Source organism: Bombyx mori, chromosome 14, assembly GCF_030269925.1.
Source record: "Bombyx mori chromosome 14, ASM3026992v2".
Taxonomy (NCBI): domain Eukaryota; kingdom Metazoa; phylum Arthropoda; class Insecta; order Lepidoptera; family Bombycidae; genus Bombyx; species Bombyx mori.
This window is the reverse complement of record NC_085120.1, coordinates 213092-227415: the sequence shown is the minus strand read 5'-3', so window position 1 is coordinate 227415 and position 14324 is coordinate 213092. Positions and strand designations below refer to the sequence as shown.

General features: G+C 40.4%; 1 protein-coding gene across 3 annotated transcripts in view; it reads right to left on the bottom strand.

The window, feature by feature from the left end:
• Positions 1 to 1447: 1447 nt before the first annotated feature.
• The window catches only part of AST-A (allatostatin A), a 34446-nt gene continuing 21569 nt past the window's right edge, over positions 1448 to 14324 (bottom strand). The window contains 4 exon segments of one of the 3 annotated variants that reach the window (NM_001043571.1): positions 1451 to 2293; positions 2780 to 3586; positions 5276 to 5403; positions 5701 to 5913. In NM_001043571.1, coding sequence (NP_001037036.1) covers positions 3312 to 3586; positions 5276 to 5403; positions 5701 to 5912 — 615 coding nt within the window. In that variant the 5' untranslated portion in view covers position 5913 and the 3' untranslated portion in view covers positions 1451 to 2293; positions 2780 to 3311. 3 annotated transcript variants of the gene reach the window in all.

Here is a 14324-nt window from a genome sequence, read left to right as displayed (position 1 = left end):
CTTGTAATATGTTTGTGCCGAAACTAGAATGAAGTCGAAACAGTTCTAAATCGTCACACAAGATGTTGATATGGCTACCGGTCTGCCAAAGGCTGATAAGCTACGGGCCACGTGATGTCTAGAGCGTGCCCCCTCGGTGTCAACATAAAGCACGCAGCCGCTGGGTCCTGTGCGCTATAAAGCATTAAGAACAAGTCAACACCAACAAAAGCTCAGACAGAATCGTATTAAATGTTCTGTTTTCGTTGCAGAGCGAGCACGGCACTCCCGGGAACAGCCGGCCCGAACTATTTAATCGAGCCGAGCCCGCCCCTTCTGGAACCTTCTCTGACAGACTCGGTATTCAATTATGTTTGTGACTTTTATTTGTACTGTTCATGTTACGTGGACATTATGTACGATGTTTAAAGAGTATATATTTTTAAGATATTTAAAAGACATGATGGCTGCAACAGTAGCTCTGCTAGTGTGGTCTCTCCTCGCCCTATTGCTACGACGTCTCTGTTATCCGTGAAGCGTAGTAGTATTAGCTTCTTTTTTCTACTTCCTGTCCTGTCCTGTCTTTCCTACCAGTAACCTTGAGCACAGGAAGTAGGTCGTTGCAACCCTGAAGGTAATTCTGGTATCCGGTTTCAATGAAGGATAAGTAGTAGTACTAGGTAACACTGCGATGTCCGTCCACCCAAAAACTAGAGCAGCAAGTTGATTTTAACGGTAGGCAGCGGCTTGGTTCTGCCCCTGGCATTGATGAAGTCCATGGGCGACTGTAACCACTCGTCATCAGAAGGGTCGTATGACCGTCTGTCTACAAGGGCAATAAAAAAAAACTTGCATAATATATCGATGGCAGCGAAGTATGTTGAAAGTCCTTATTTTTTTGCCACACAATCATATTTTATGTGTATTGTAGTGTGAATGCATTGAAGTCGTCGTGGCCTAAAGGATAAGACGTCCGGTGCATTCGTGTTGAGCGATGCACCGGTGTTCGAATCCCAGGTGGGTACCAATTTTTCTAATGAAATACGTACTCAGCAAATGTTCACGATTGACTTCCACGGTGAAGCAATAACATCGTGTAATAAAAATCAAACCCGCAAAATTATAATTTGCGTAATTACTGGTGGTAGGACCTCTTGTGAGTTCGCGCGGTTAGGTACCACCACCCTGCCTATTTCTGCCGTGTAGCAGTAACGCGTTTCGGTTTGAAGGGTGGGGCAGCCGTTGTAACTATACTTGAGACCTTAGAACTTATATCTCTCAAGGTGGGTGGCGCATTTACGTTGTAGATGTCTATGGGCTCCAGAAAGCACTTAACACCAGGTGGGCTGTGAGCTCATCCACCCATCTAAGCAATAAAAATGAAATAAAAAAACGCCCGCAGATTGCCCAACCTTCTCCCGTCCCTCGTCAAAGTTAATAATTAAAGGATTAAATGAAACACGACTTGTAATGTTCACGATGCTTATGTTGTTATGAATGTAACGTTTATTCCTACTATTACTAACATTTCGAGTAACTTTAGTACGAAATATGTACTAACAACAATATACAAAATTATTCTATAGAGGTAAGAACGATGTGGTGCTCAACTCTGCGGGTGCCGGTGCGGCGGCGGTGAGATCTGTATTGTGCTCGCGAGACACGCCACGCAAGAGGTGTCATTGGAAATACTCGCCAAGTACTCCTGAGTCAATAGGCAAGTTTTATCGCAGCTGACGTGGTGCGCTGCGGGCTGATTCGGATGCATTACAACGAATTTGGATCAGTGATACTTAGATCTTACATACTGGTTTGATAAGTTGAAGCAAATCCAACATACTATGTCCTGTTATCTTATAAACTCTATTTTTGAACAAATTTAACAAATGGCAGCTGGCACACGCAACGTTAACGTAGCGTTGGCGACAATGTAGATTCCGCTGTAACTCCCCGAGAGCTTTGCACCCTTCAAAGTTCATATTTAGACTAAAATACTGAATTTTTACTTAGACATTCGAAATAACTAGATTCTTTTTTCATTAAAATAAACTAAAAGAATATACAGTCGAGTATTGGCTGCTCTAGAGAGCTTGCGTGGTTTTACATTCTTATAAAAACTTCTTATAAGTTTAGAACGAAATGGACTCTACTAATAATGTTTTATTTAAAACAAAGGGCTCATACTGTGATGACAGTAGAGCTATGGTCATTGATAGTATCAGGGGCAAGGACCACTTGCATCTGTGAGACTCGCTTGAGATCGCATCCGTCATAGCACTGGTATAGTAACACGGGTCCAGTCAATATACAATATTTTTTTTTTTTTTTTTTTTTTTTTTTATTGCTTAGATGAGTGGACGAGCTCACAGCCCACCTGATGTTAAGTGGTTACTGGAGCCCATAGACATCTACAACGTAAATGCGCCACCCACCTTGAGATATAAGTTCTAAGGTCTCAATTATAGTTACAACGGCTGCCCCACCCTTCAAACCGAAACGCATTACTGCTTCACGGCAGAAATAGGCAGGGTGGTGGTACCTACCCGTGCGGACTCACAAGAGGTCCTACCACCAGTAATTACGCAAATTATAATTTTGCGGGTTTCATTTTTATTACACGATGTTATTCCTTCACCGTGGAAATCAATCGTGAACATTTGTTGAGTACGTATTTCATTAGAAAAATTGGTACCCGCCTGCGGGATTCGAACACCGGTGCATCGCTCAACACGAATGCACCGGACGTCTTATCCGTTAGGCCACGACGACTTCAAATGTGTGAGTGTGATGTATGTGATATGTGAGTCACGACACGATAACAGTTGTATTCTCTTCTATTTCCTGCTCAAGCACATTTGACCTATTTGTAGTGTTTATTTTAGTAATACTAGTCATTATGTTGTAGCAATCTACAAACAGTATATTTTACAATAATATGAGTCGGATTCGTTCCAAAATACAATCGTTTTTGGTTTAATTTCAATTTGTGTTACATTAATAGGATAAATAATTGAGCGACATTTTATAAGTAAATATTAATTGAATTTTGTATTGAAAATCTGTCCGTCACTCCTGATTAAAATTGATTTTAGGATAATTAAAAATAATTGCAGGCTTCAATGATTTTGTAAAAATGGATAATTTTTTTGCAAGAAAGTCTTTACTTATTCAGCTTGTCTTATTCAATATTAGGTACATATAAACCTGGCACACAAAAAACATAAGAAAACTTATTTAGTGTACAGTTAACAGCGTATTATTAATAATGCGGGAGTCGTTTACAAACACCACGCAAGTCCTAATGCAGGAATCAACTCGACTCAATCTCTAACTTAAGCGTCGATGTAGTTCTCACTGGTGTCGTCTTCCGATCGCTTCCCGAGGCCGAAACTGAACCGATGCATGTCTCTCTGCCGCTTGCCGAGCCCGAAGTTGAACTTGCTGCTTAAGCGCTTTCCGAGTCCAAAGCTGTAGGAGCGCGCCCTCTTCCCGAGGCCGAAGCTGTACATGCGCGCCCGCTTGTCCTCCGCGGGCTCCTCGGCGAAGCGCTTCCCGAGTCCGAAGCTGTAAGGCCTAGCGCGTTTCTCCACGTAACCTGTTGGGACAGCTACTTACAATTAATTACTGTTTTTTTTTTCTATCACGGAGGACGCTCCGAATCCTCTCAACTTTTAGATTAGATACTTTGTTCTCGAGATGTACTGCATTGCTCGCTTGTTGGACGACTAGAAGTACTGTGTTGAGACTGTTAATAGTATAGATGTACAACTAACTACGTGCTGCTGCCAACGTCAACTAATTAAAAGAGTAATTCGAATATGAATTCGTAGCCTGTACAATATTAAATTATTTAAATAATTTTCCAAAATTAACCTCGAATGTCTCTAATTACGCATTAATAGCATTATTAGCCTATTTATATAACATTTCAAAAGTAACGTAATTATACGGAAAAGTACCGTGTGCACAAACATAACAAAAAAACAAAATAATCTGCAAACCACCGGTTGTTGATCTCTCCCGGGTCCAGTTATTGCTCTTCCGGGAGAGATCGTGTGGAGGCTGGCAGTTGTAATTTGTTCTGAAACAGCCCATCTGATGCTTAGTGGTTACCGGGACCCATTTATATCCCATGAGGTTAAAGTCCTTCAAACGTTGTAATCCTAACCAGGACACATAATTTAGATCCGGAAAATCCCGTGCTCTCAGCTAGTCTTGCTATAATTTACAATATATGTCGCAGTAGGGGTTTCACAATTAATTCAATCGTCTTTAGACTGTAAGAATACGGCACTTTTCAACCGATAGGAATTAAGTTTTGTTAAGGGTAACTTTTGTATTGAAAAAAAAAAAAAAATAATTTTGTGGGCACACGGTACACTACATTTTAAAAACTATGTTTCGTTATGTTTCGAAGTTAAATTATTAGATCGACTGATTTAACAAAATTATGCTAATTCAATGGATCGAGACCAACGTTATTATGAAAATTGAAGCGTTAATTTTTTTTCATGACCTTGACGTGTGAAGTGCTGGAACAACGACATGTAAAAATCTGTCGCGGTTCATTTTGCAATTAAATAAATTAATCTTAAGCAATCAATCAAATCTAATCTAAGTTATCAAATCTAAGTTATATTTTATTTTTTATTTTTGTTGTTAATGCACTGTCGATTGCACCGCACCTATAATTGAGGTGACATCTGCCATGAACTTTTGTCAATTTGTCAATGTTTTGTATTGATGATCACTTTGTTGGTGCAACATAATAAATAAATAAATAAATGTAAAATTTGTTTAGTCCTCAACTTGATCATCGCGAAGTCTGAGCATCAGCCGACAGTCAACATTAATAGATTATCTTTGTTATTGACTGGACGACTTAATCAAAGCTTGTGTGAATAATTTATTTAAATGATAAATCCCACTGAAGTGCAAATTATAAGGAGAATAAAATAAAGAAAACATTGGGGAGAGGAGTCAATTGTGTGTATATATGACCGTAAAGCTCGTTGTGATGCTTATAGAACCATATTAACACAACTTTGGCCATTACTAGCATCATTCTAGCATTTGAGAATTCTTATTTTTCAATTGAAGACAGTACAGTATAAAATTGTTGTGGCGTATTGTGAGAGCACACAGGGAGTGCCACCCGGTCCAGTCCTGCCACAACACACTCACGGCTATGTGCGGCTAGAAGCACGGGACACTTGTTATATTCAACTGCGACTTTGGTTGTGTGTGTATACATATACATGTGTATAAGTACCTCGGAACTGTATCAAGTATATACCTGCAGAGTCATCATATTGATCGAAGAGTTCATCGAGTGTGTTCTGGTCGGCTTCGTTGGAGATGTCGTCATCAGGCTGCTCCGCGCCCGCCGACCGCTTGCCCAGACCGAACAAGTACGGGCGAGACCTGGGAACACGCAACGTAATACTATCCATCCAGCACCTTCTTTGTTCACGTGCCAAAATTATGATAATAATATCCTCTAACTGAAAGTATCCCATTAACTACGCAGCACACCGCTAACTCTCCGACGCATCGTGCTGTCTCGCTACTCAATGGCTTGCTAGCCTATGCTCCGGAAATGGATATATTCCATGATGGTTGTTGTTAGGAATTACTTCAGCTAATTATTAATACTTTACAAATGTTTTGGTTTATACTGTTAATTTGTAAGTAGACTAAATAAATAAATAAACTACATACCTCTTTCCCAATCCAAAGTTATAGACGGGAAGCCTCTTGTACTCGGAGACATAGCTGTAGGCGCGCTTGCCGAGACCGAAGTCGTACTGGGGCGAGCGCTTCTCCAGCGGGGCCGCATGCTCGGCGACTTGCTCGGCGCCATGCTCGGCAACCTGCTCGGCGGCGAGCGCGGCGCCCAGCACCAGCAACAATGGGAGACAAGCCGACAGCATTCTGCGATACGAAACAAGGTTTGCTATCTACGGGTAGAGCGCACACGGCCAGCCCGCCCGGTAGGTGTACGAGGTGATGACTATGGGCTCCTTGACCACTTGAAATGAGGTGGAGCATGAGGCCACCTGTCTCTCTAAATTACCAAAAAGTAATAAAAGTCCTTTGTTTATTTTTAAGCTGTTTGTGTAAGATCATTATTCTGTACTTAGCCGCGTTCGTGCAAACTACCCGGCTAGGGCAAGTCTTGACGCTAAATGGCCGTGTCAATTATTTCGGGGCTAGCGTGACAATTATCTGGTATCAGTTAATGGAAGGAAGCGGATTAGTCGGGTTCACTTCGCTCCATATGCTCGGTATTATAGGAGGTGGACGCACGCGTTTGGCCATTCATTGCTATAACGTGGCCTACACTGTTTGACTCCCCAACCTGCTTGCTATTATAATACAGAATACTTGATGCCGTGACCTAAAAGATAAGATTCGGAAGGGTGCATGGAGCGATGAGACCATGGCAGAGTTCAAGTCCTGTAGGGTACCAATATTTTTAATTAAAACACACACTCAACTAATGTTCACGAAAAACTTCCGTGAAGTGTAAGTCTTATAATAAAAATGTCAGTAGCCGGCTTAAACACTAGGAGCTCTGAGCTCTATTGATCACATAATCCGACTGCTGGATCGTTCTGGTGGTCATGGGGGGAGGCGCGTGGCTCGTGAGCAGCACTGGGGCCGAGACGCTGCGTGTCCCCGGTATCCTTTGACACGATGTAAGAGAGTCGAAGGATTTTGAAATCGTCGTGGCCAAAAGGATAAGAAATCCGGTGCATTTGTGTGTAGCGATGCACCGGTGTTCGAATCCCGGAGGCGGGTACCAATTTTTCTAATGAAATACGTACTTAACAATTGTTCACGATTGACTTCCACGGTGAAGGAATAACATCGTGTAATAAAAATCAAACCCGCAAAATTATAATTTGCGTAATCACTGGTGGTAGGACCTCTTGTGAGTCCGCACGGGTCGGTACCACTGCCACACCTATTTCTGCCGTGAAGCAGTAATGCGTTTCGGTTTGAAGCGTGGGGCAGCCGTTGTAACTATACTGAGACCTTAGAACTATAAGTTTCAAGGCGTGTGCTGCATTTACGTTGTAGATGTCTATGGGCTCCAGTAACCACTTAACACCAGGTAGGCTGTGAGCTCGTCCACACATCTAGGCAATAAAAAAAAACATAAAAAAAGAGTCCTTTTGCAACTTATCTTTTTATTTTATAATTTGGATAAAACATTCATCTGTTTACCGTGTGTGATTAAATGACGTCATGACCCCTACCTCTACAAACAATACATAGTTCAAGTATACGGTGACGCGAAGTTCCTGATCACCTGCTGACTCCTTGGAAATATTAATGATGTTTAATTTGTTCTCAAAATAGAAGCCCAACCGGAAAGAGGGATCGTAGTAGTTCGCGCTTGCGAAAGCTTTTCCCCTGTGTTATACGATTGTATGTAACTTTGGACTTTGAGGCGTTGTTAATCGGAGACATTTGTGATGGAAAATGAATTTATACTAATATATAAATCTACAGTGGTTTTTACGGATGTCCCGTTATAACTACTGAACCACACAACCGATTGACTTGAAACTTGGTATCCATGTAGAAAATACATGTACTTAATGGATAGGCTAATATTTATAGGAGTGTTGGACTCCCCACACCAGTTGAGGGCGTTAATGATGAGAATCTTTGTGGGGGTGAGAAATAATAATGTTAATTTTAAATGTCCAACGAAGCGGACGGGTACAGCTAGTTATTTTTATAAATTTTGAGCTTGAAACGGTATTTTAGGGTTTTATTGAGCGCATTAATTATATCGTTATTTGTATTTGTAAGACGCACCTTACAGTGTCACGCGTTGTTCCGGAAGTCGTACCTTATCAATATGTAGTGTCGATATAAGCGACTGTTTTGTTACTACCATAGAGCTGCCATACAGCATACCATAGAGCTTACAACGTAAATGCGCCACCCACCTTGAAATATGATCTTGCTCTCTAAGGACTCTAAGGTCTCAGTATAGTTACAACGGCTGCCCCGCCGTTCAAACTATCTCATCCTTCACATTAGAATTTATTCCTGACAGGTTTGAGGCTAGGAAACTATCAACTTGGCTGCTCTCGTCTACTTTCAGTACAAGAAAGAAGATGTCTATCTGAATCCCTATCCCCGATCAGCCGGGTCGGCAGGTTGAAGTCAAATATGATTTTAAATTTAATGACCAGCTGTATGACGTCAGTTCTTCTTGGAACGGAAGGCGTTCTTAAAGCTTATCACGCTAACAAAACGTGCAAGATAACGTGATAATGATAATGCCCACGTCATGTGGGAGATCGATCCGCCGAGTGACAACGACGCTTCCTGCGGGACCAACAGTTCCTTAAGTAACTAACATCTTCGGAAATAAAACATTAGTTTATATATACGAGTATATAGAAACAAATCATATTGTACATGAGTTAAGATGGAAATTCTGTATTTAAAATCACAGATTGTCTCATTTCTGTCCTCACACACACACACACACACACGCGCGCGTCGTATGATTAAAGACAAACATAAGGGATTTTAATGTCAACAAATCTTAACGTCTCGAAAGACTTTTGGTTCAACTAACATTTTTATATGGTTTTTTTCCTTCTATTAACATACTTTCTTATTATAAATACTCCACGCACACACAGACAGTTATTGCTTCGTGAAGGCTTTAGTACCGAAGTTTATTTGTAAAGTCATCGCAATATGTCGAACCGGGCGCGGCGGTCTGTGGGTTTAATATTCAGTTCACTATGAATTATATTGCATTTCTAGAACTCGGTAGCCCAGTGGAAGGCAAGACAGAAACCTCGTTCAGGTGAGGCAGCCGTTGTTCTGTGTACGATGGCTGGTGCTAATTACGTTTGTTGATCTCTTTGTGCTGAGTGATCACTTATCATCATAATAAAACGATTTATTTAAAACAAGATTTAAGAAAAAAAGAAAGAAAAAAAGAAATCGTTTATTCGCCAAGCATAGTGAAACTGAGTTATTACATAAAGTTAAAAGCAGCTGGTGTATGCTTTGTCATTGTTTGACATGCGAATTTTAGTGCAGTGCATAGTTATAATATTATATAATTTACCATTCACTCATCCATAATTCAACTAATAATTAAAAAATCAATTTATTTTCAATGTCGTCCCTAAGAAAATCATTTATGTGATAATAATTTTCACTAATAAGATTATCTTTTAGTTTTTTTTTTGAAATGAAAATCGTCTAAGTCTCTTAATTTCTTCGGTAGTTTATTAAATATCCTAACGCTCATACCTAGTATACTATTATTCTTTAACGATTTGATACGTAGAGGACGAGTCGGATCTGTAACAGTTTCACTTCTATTCACAAACTTTCGTTCAACTTGGACAGCTGGACATAAGTACGACAAACTATGAGTTAAACATTTTAACAACTTGGCTCCTGCAAAAAGAGTGCTTTTCGGCAAACACACTTGTACCTCAGCCAAGATAAAATAAGCTTTCGAAAGCTCTATAACTATTTAAAAGCTATATGGCGTCACACAAAAATGCCGGCTATTCTAATAAAAGTCCCAAGAATATCCTCAGAGCTTGTTTACAAAACTGTATGATTGAATTCCAAATGAGCTTTCAGTGTAACCACATATCTTGAGCTTCACTTTACAACATTTAAGCCCAGAGGCGGTTCAACTTAAGCTGTTTCAATTGGGCCAGTTACCTTGAGCTTCATGGTTGAATAGTTGTAGGGGATGGTGGTTCAATTTATATTGGCTTTTTAAAATAGAATGGGGGTAGTTATACCTATAAGAGTGTTGAACACTCTTGCAGCCGTGATCTCAATGAAACAGTACTCTTAGATGTGAACTATGGTCTAACAGCTGGTCAGTGAGTACACTAGTCCAATGATCATCCCAGCTTGACATGGGATAATTATATATATAATATAAATAATAATAAAGGTGGTAGAGTTAACATTGTTATTTGTATTTTGACATTCAACAAGTGTGTCATACTGACATCTAAGTTGAAATAAATGATTTTGAATTTGAATTTGAATTTGAATAAATTTACTTTAGTAATTGTTAAGTACATAAACGCACTTCCATTTATTTCTGATTACTCGTTCATGATCAATACTGAAGCTACAGAAGCAACCTAATTGAGGTCAGAAGTGAGTTCTCAAGAGCTCATATACATGTATGTAAAAGTGAAATTTACTTTCAAGCACGTTTTAGTATTTTGTGCTTAAATACGCTTAGAGCAGGGTTCACAGGGGTTGTTTGCTTTTAATATTTCACAACTCATCGGAGGAGAGCGAATGAAAACGGCTACATAATGTATTCAAGTAAAATTAACTCATTCATAATGAGACAAGGTAAGCGTAGGTATATAAAAATACACATTTTGTAATTACAACGGAAATGACCTATAAGTTAGTATCCACTACCGGACCTTACGATGCGCGTTCGACGCATTGAAGGACTGTGTGGGTCGTGCGGCGGCATGTCGCGGCAGAAACAGGCAAGGACCCCGGATTAACAATGGACTTAAATATACATCAAATGTGTTATTATTTTATTTATTTATTACACTTCATGTATTTATCTACATTGGCGGACTTGATGCCTAAGACATTCTCTACCAGTCAACCAAAGGTGTAAGTAAAGTAGTGCAGAGTAAATAATATTCATTAACAATGTCCATTAACATAGTCAATAAGAGTCCAACATTCATAAAATATATTGGTCCGGGTCCAGTTTTGAGTATGTGGTTTCGTTAATACGTCTCAGCGCGGCACCACTGTGCCGGGGGCGCCCTGTGTCTCAGTGACCAGCGTGAGCACCCGCGAACATAAACTGATTTACATATGGAAATACGTTAAGGTTTAAACTTTGAGCTTTTAAACTTTACGATATACTTTATGTAACTACGTAATGACAGCTTTAGAACTACAAGTTCGAAAAGACGGAAGTGAAAGTTCTGCGCAGCCTTTTGAGCTTTTGAAGCGTTGTTTTCAAGTGAATTCGAATACTCGTAGTAGAGATAATTTATAAAAGTTTCTAAGCTTAAAGCTTATTGTGCTCTTAAAGTATATGTTAACTGACTAGGTTTCGTGTGGCGCATTCGGGAGTACGGGTTCAAAGCCAGCCGTAGATCAGCAGAACTAAGAATATGACCACACTTCATGCTAAAATGATAAATCTGAAATTAATTTATTGAAAATAATCTAGAAAATAGTGTAACCTATAAAATATAAATATCATGTTATTAAAAAATAACTGTGTTTAGGTACAAGTATTGGAGCCATTCTACGATGGCAAATAATAATCCATATTTTGTGTAATAAATATGTTTCTTTTTTTTATTGCTTAGTTGGGTGGACGAGCTCACGGCCTACCGGGTGTTAAGTGGTTATCGAGCCCATAGACATCTACAACGTAAATGCCGCCACCCACCTTGAAAAGATATAAGTTCTAAGATCTCAGTTTAGTCACAACGGTTGTCTCACCCTTCAAACCGAAACGCATTACGTGGTACCTACCCATGCGGACTCTCAAGAGGTCCTACCGCCAATAATTACGGTTTGATTTTTATTTCATGATGTTATTCTTGCGGATAAAACGGCAATATGAAATATCTTATAATAAATTGAATGGATAATAAATAAACTTATTATAGTGTTCAGAGCGCGATACAGCCGACGCAATGACGCAGTAGATGAGCCCACTCCGGATGAGGTGACTCCTGATTAGTGACGTCACAACGTACTATTATTGAAATATTTTCAAACTACCCCCTAAAACAATATTATTCAATCATAGGCTGAATCCGACAACATCTGTATGTGCATATTTTAATCCAACTTCCCGTTCATGTTTTCGCTACGAACCAGAATATTACAACTACAAACGATGATAATGTAAATAAAACAAAGAAAGTTAAACGCTCCAAGTTTTGTCGAAAGATTACAGTATAGAATTCGTTAACTAGTGGGAGTGGGGCACCACACTGAGTGGATTGGAGTGTGCGAGGGTTGCGTGCTGTACTGGACACTACTTGTCTCTCGTTGGCGTCAGGCTGATGAGCCTGCAGCCTAAAGTAAAGCCTTACGTTCAGGTCGGGGAGCGGGCAGCTTAATACTAAGCAGACTGTGTGCCGGTCTGCCAAATTAATGTTAGTTCTGAAATAGAAACACAATCAAGAAAGCTTTAGTACCCGCAGCGCTACGCCGCGTGCGCCGCGAGCCTGACGACGGATCAAATCGGCGGCTCACCTGCCGTTAGATGTAACCGTAGCCCGTGGCCAACACAACGTCATTTTAAGCACCCCAGTCTCAAGTTCACTAGAAGAACGCATTAATCGACACTGTCAAACGCGGAACGATTACAGCCGTATCTCCACGAAATAAAGTCCAAATGAAAATGAAGGCGATGTAAGAAAACGATAGAACGCCTATTAAGGTACGTGCTCTATCTCGAATCAGTTTAATGACACGAGAATGTCTCATCGAGCTTCGACCAACAAACTAATTGAACTTTAAGACAAAAATAACCATCAAATTTACCTTTGTAAGCCGTCCTCCGAAATAAACTTCTAAATAATTGAATTACGCCAGAGACTTATTCAATTGTTGGACGAAAGACCAAATGCCATTCGAAAATACCGATTGTACTAATGATTGATAAAGTATATCAAGTGGGTGAACAGTTCATGTGGCGTCGTGGTAGACTCAGCGCCGCCGCCCGCCTCTATGCACGAGGTTCCTCATGGGTAATAAGGGTCCAGGCCGGACTGGGGTCCCCATCCGTGCCGTCCAAGACTACGCCCTGCGACGAATTCAAATAACATCCCTGTAATTACCGCGCCAAAGTTAATCCTAAGATTATATGGATGTGGCGCATATAATATCGTGTGAGGGTCCGACCCCCCGCGGCCCTCGCTCGGTCAGAGGATCCCGCTGATTGAGATAAGACAGGCTTCTTTTAATCACATTACATTAATATTAAGTGCTTATTAAGTGAAATGATATAATAAAGATTGAGATTAGAATGTTTTATGTTGAACAGATAGCCGAATACACCCTTCATTATTACAAAGCACACGAGCAGTTTTCTCTGGTTCGTCGCATGTGTTTCAAAGCTCATTAGCGTACAGAGTTTCTCGCTGGATATTCTAAGTGGGTCGCGTTTCCGATCCGGTGGTAGATTCTGCGAAGCGCTGCTCTTGCTAGGGCTAGCGTTAGCAACGTCCTCAGGTTATAGCCCCGTGAGCTCACCTACTAATTGGCATAGCCCTTGACGTTACGAGTTTAGTAGGAAAAAAAGGTCCGTAATTTCAAGTTCGTCAAGTCTATTCTTGAAGAGGTTTAGTATTGGTTGGTAAAAATTGTTGTAAGAACTTTTTCAGGAAGCTCGCTCCACGCAGCCGCAGCTCAAGTGGACTGAAACTGTCTCCGCTTTTTTCTCTGTTTAACAGCGACGAGCTTAAGCTCTCGGAAATGTTTATTTCTACGAAACTAGTGGATACACTACGGGTCTCCACTACAGCGAGCAGTACGTTAGTGTTTTGTTAGCCCACTGAGTTTTTCGCCGGATCTTCTGAGTGGGTCGCGTTTCCGATCCGGTGGTAGATTCTGCGAAGCACTGCTCTTGCTAGGGTCAGTGTTAGCAACTCTCCGGTTGAGCCCCGTGAGCTCACCTACAAACGTCAGGGTGAAGCTGAAATAGCCTCTCAAGGCCATCAGCATAGGTAGGAAAAAGTGTTTTGAAAAATAGTGACAAATTATAAACAATCGAACCTGCGACTCCCAGATTGTCATGCAAGCTTAATGCCACTGAGCCAATAACACGATCAAAATCTGTGTCGACAATGAATAATTATTCAAGATTAATTTCTAGTCGTCGTACAGACACACGAGATATATTTTAATTTATATGTTAATGGCTTAACACGAGGACTTTGACGGCTTGTTGATGTCTTATTTACGAGGTCATTCATAACTACATAGGCATCGACAGTAAGATCCGGTATTAGGTTCAAGTTTGAGTAGGTATCCTTCTACGGGGTCACAGTGCATCCTCACACTAGGATCAGGGTATCTGGCTATTAGGGAAGGATATACAGTAAGGATGATGTCATAATGGTATGGGCACCTTGTTGTCCAAGTGCTTACTTTAAAGGTATTGTACAGAAGCATATTGCTGGATTGATTGCTTTTCGTTCGTTGTCCTACAGTGACTGGGCGCTATTAAGTTCGACTTCAAAATTTAGATTTGTAATGATTACATACATATAGTTAGTTAGATAAGGAAAAGGTCAAGTAATGATCAAAGGGTG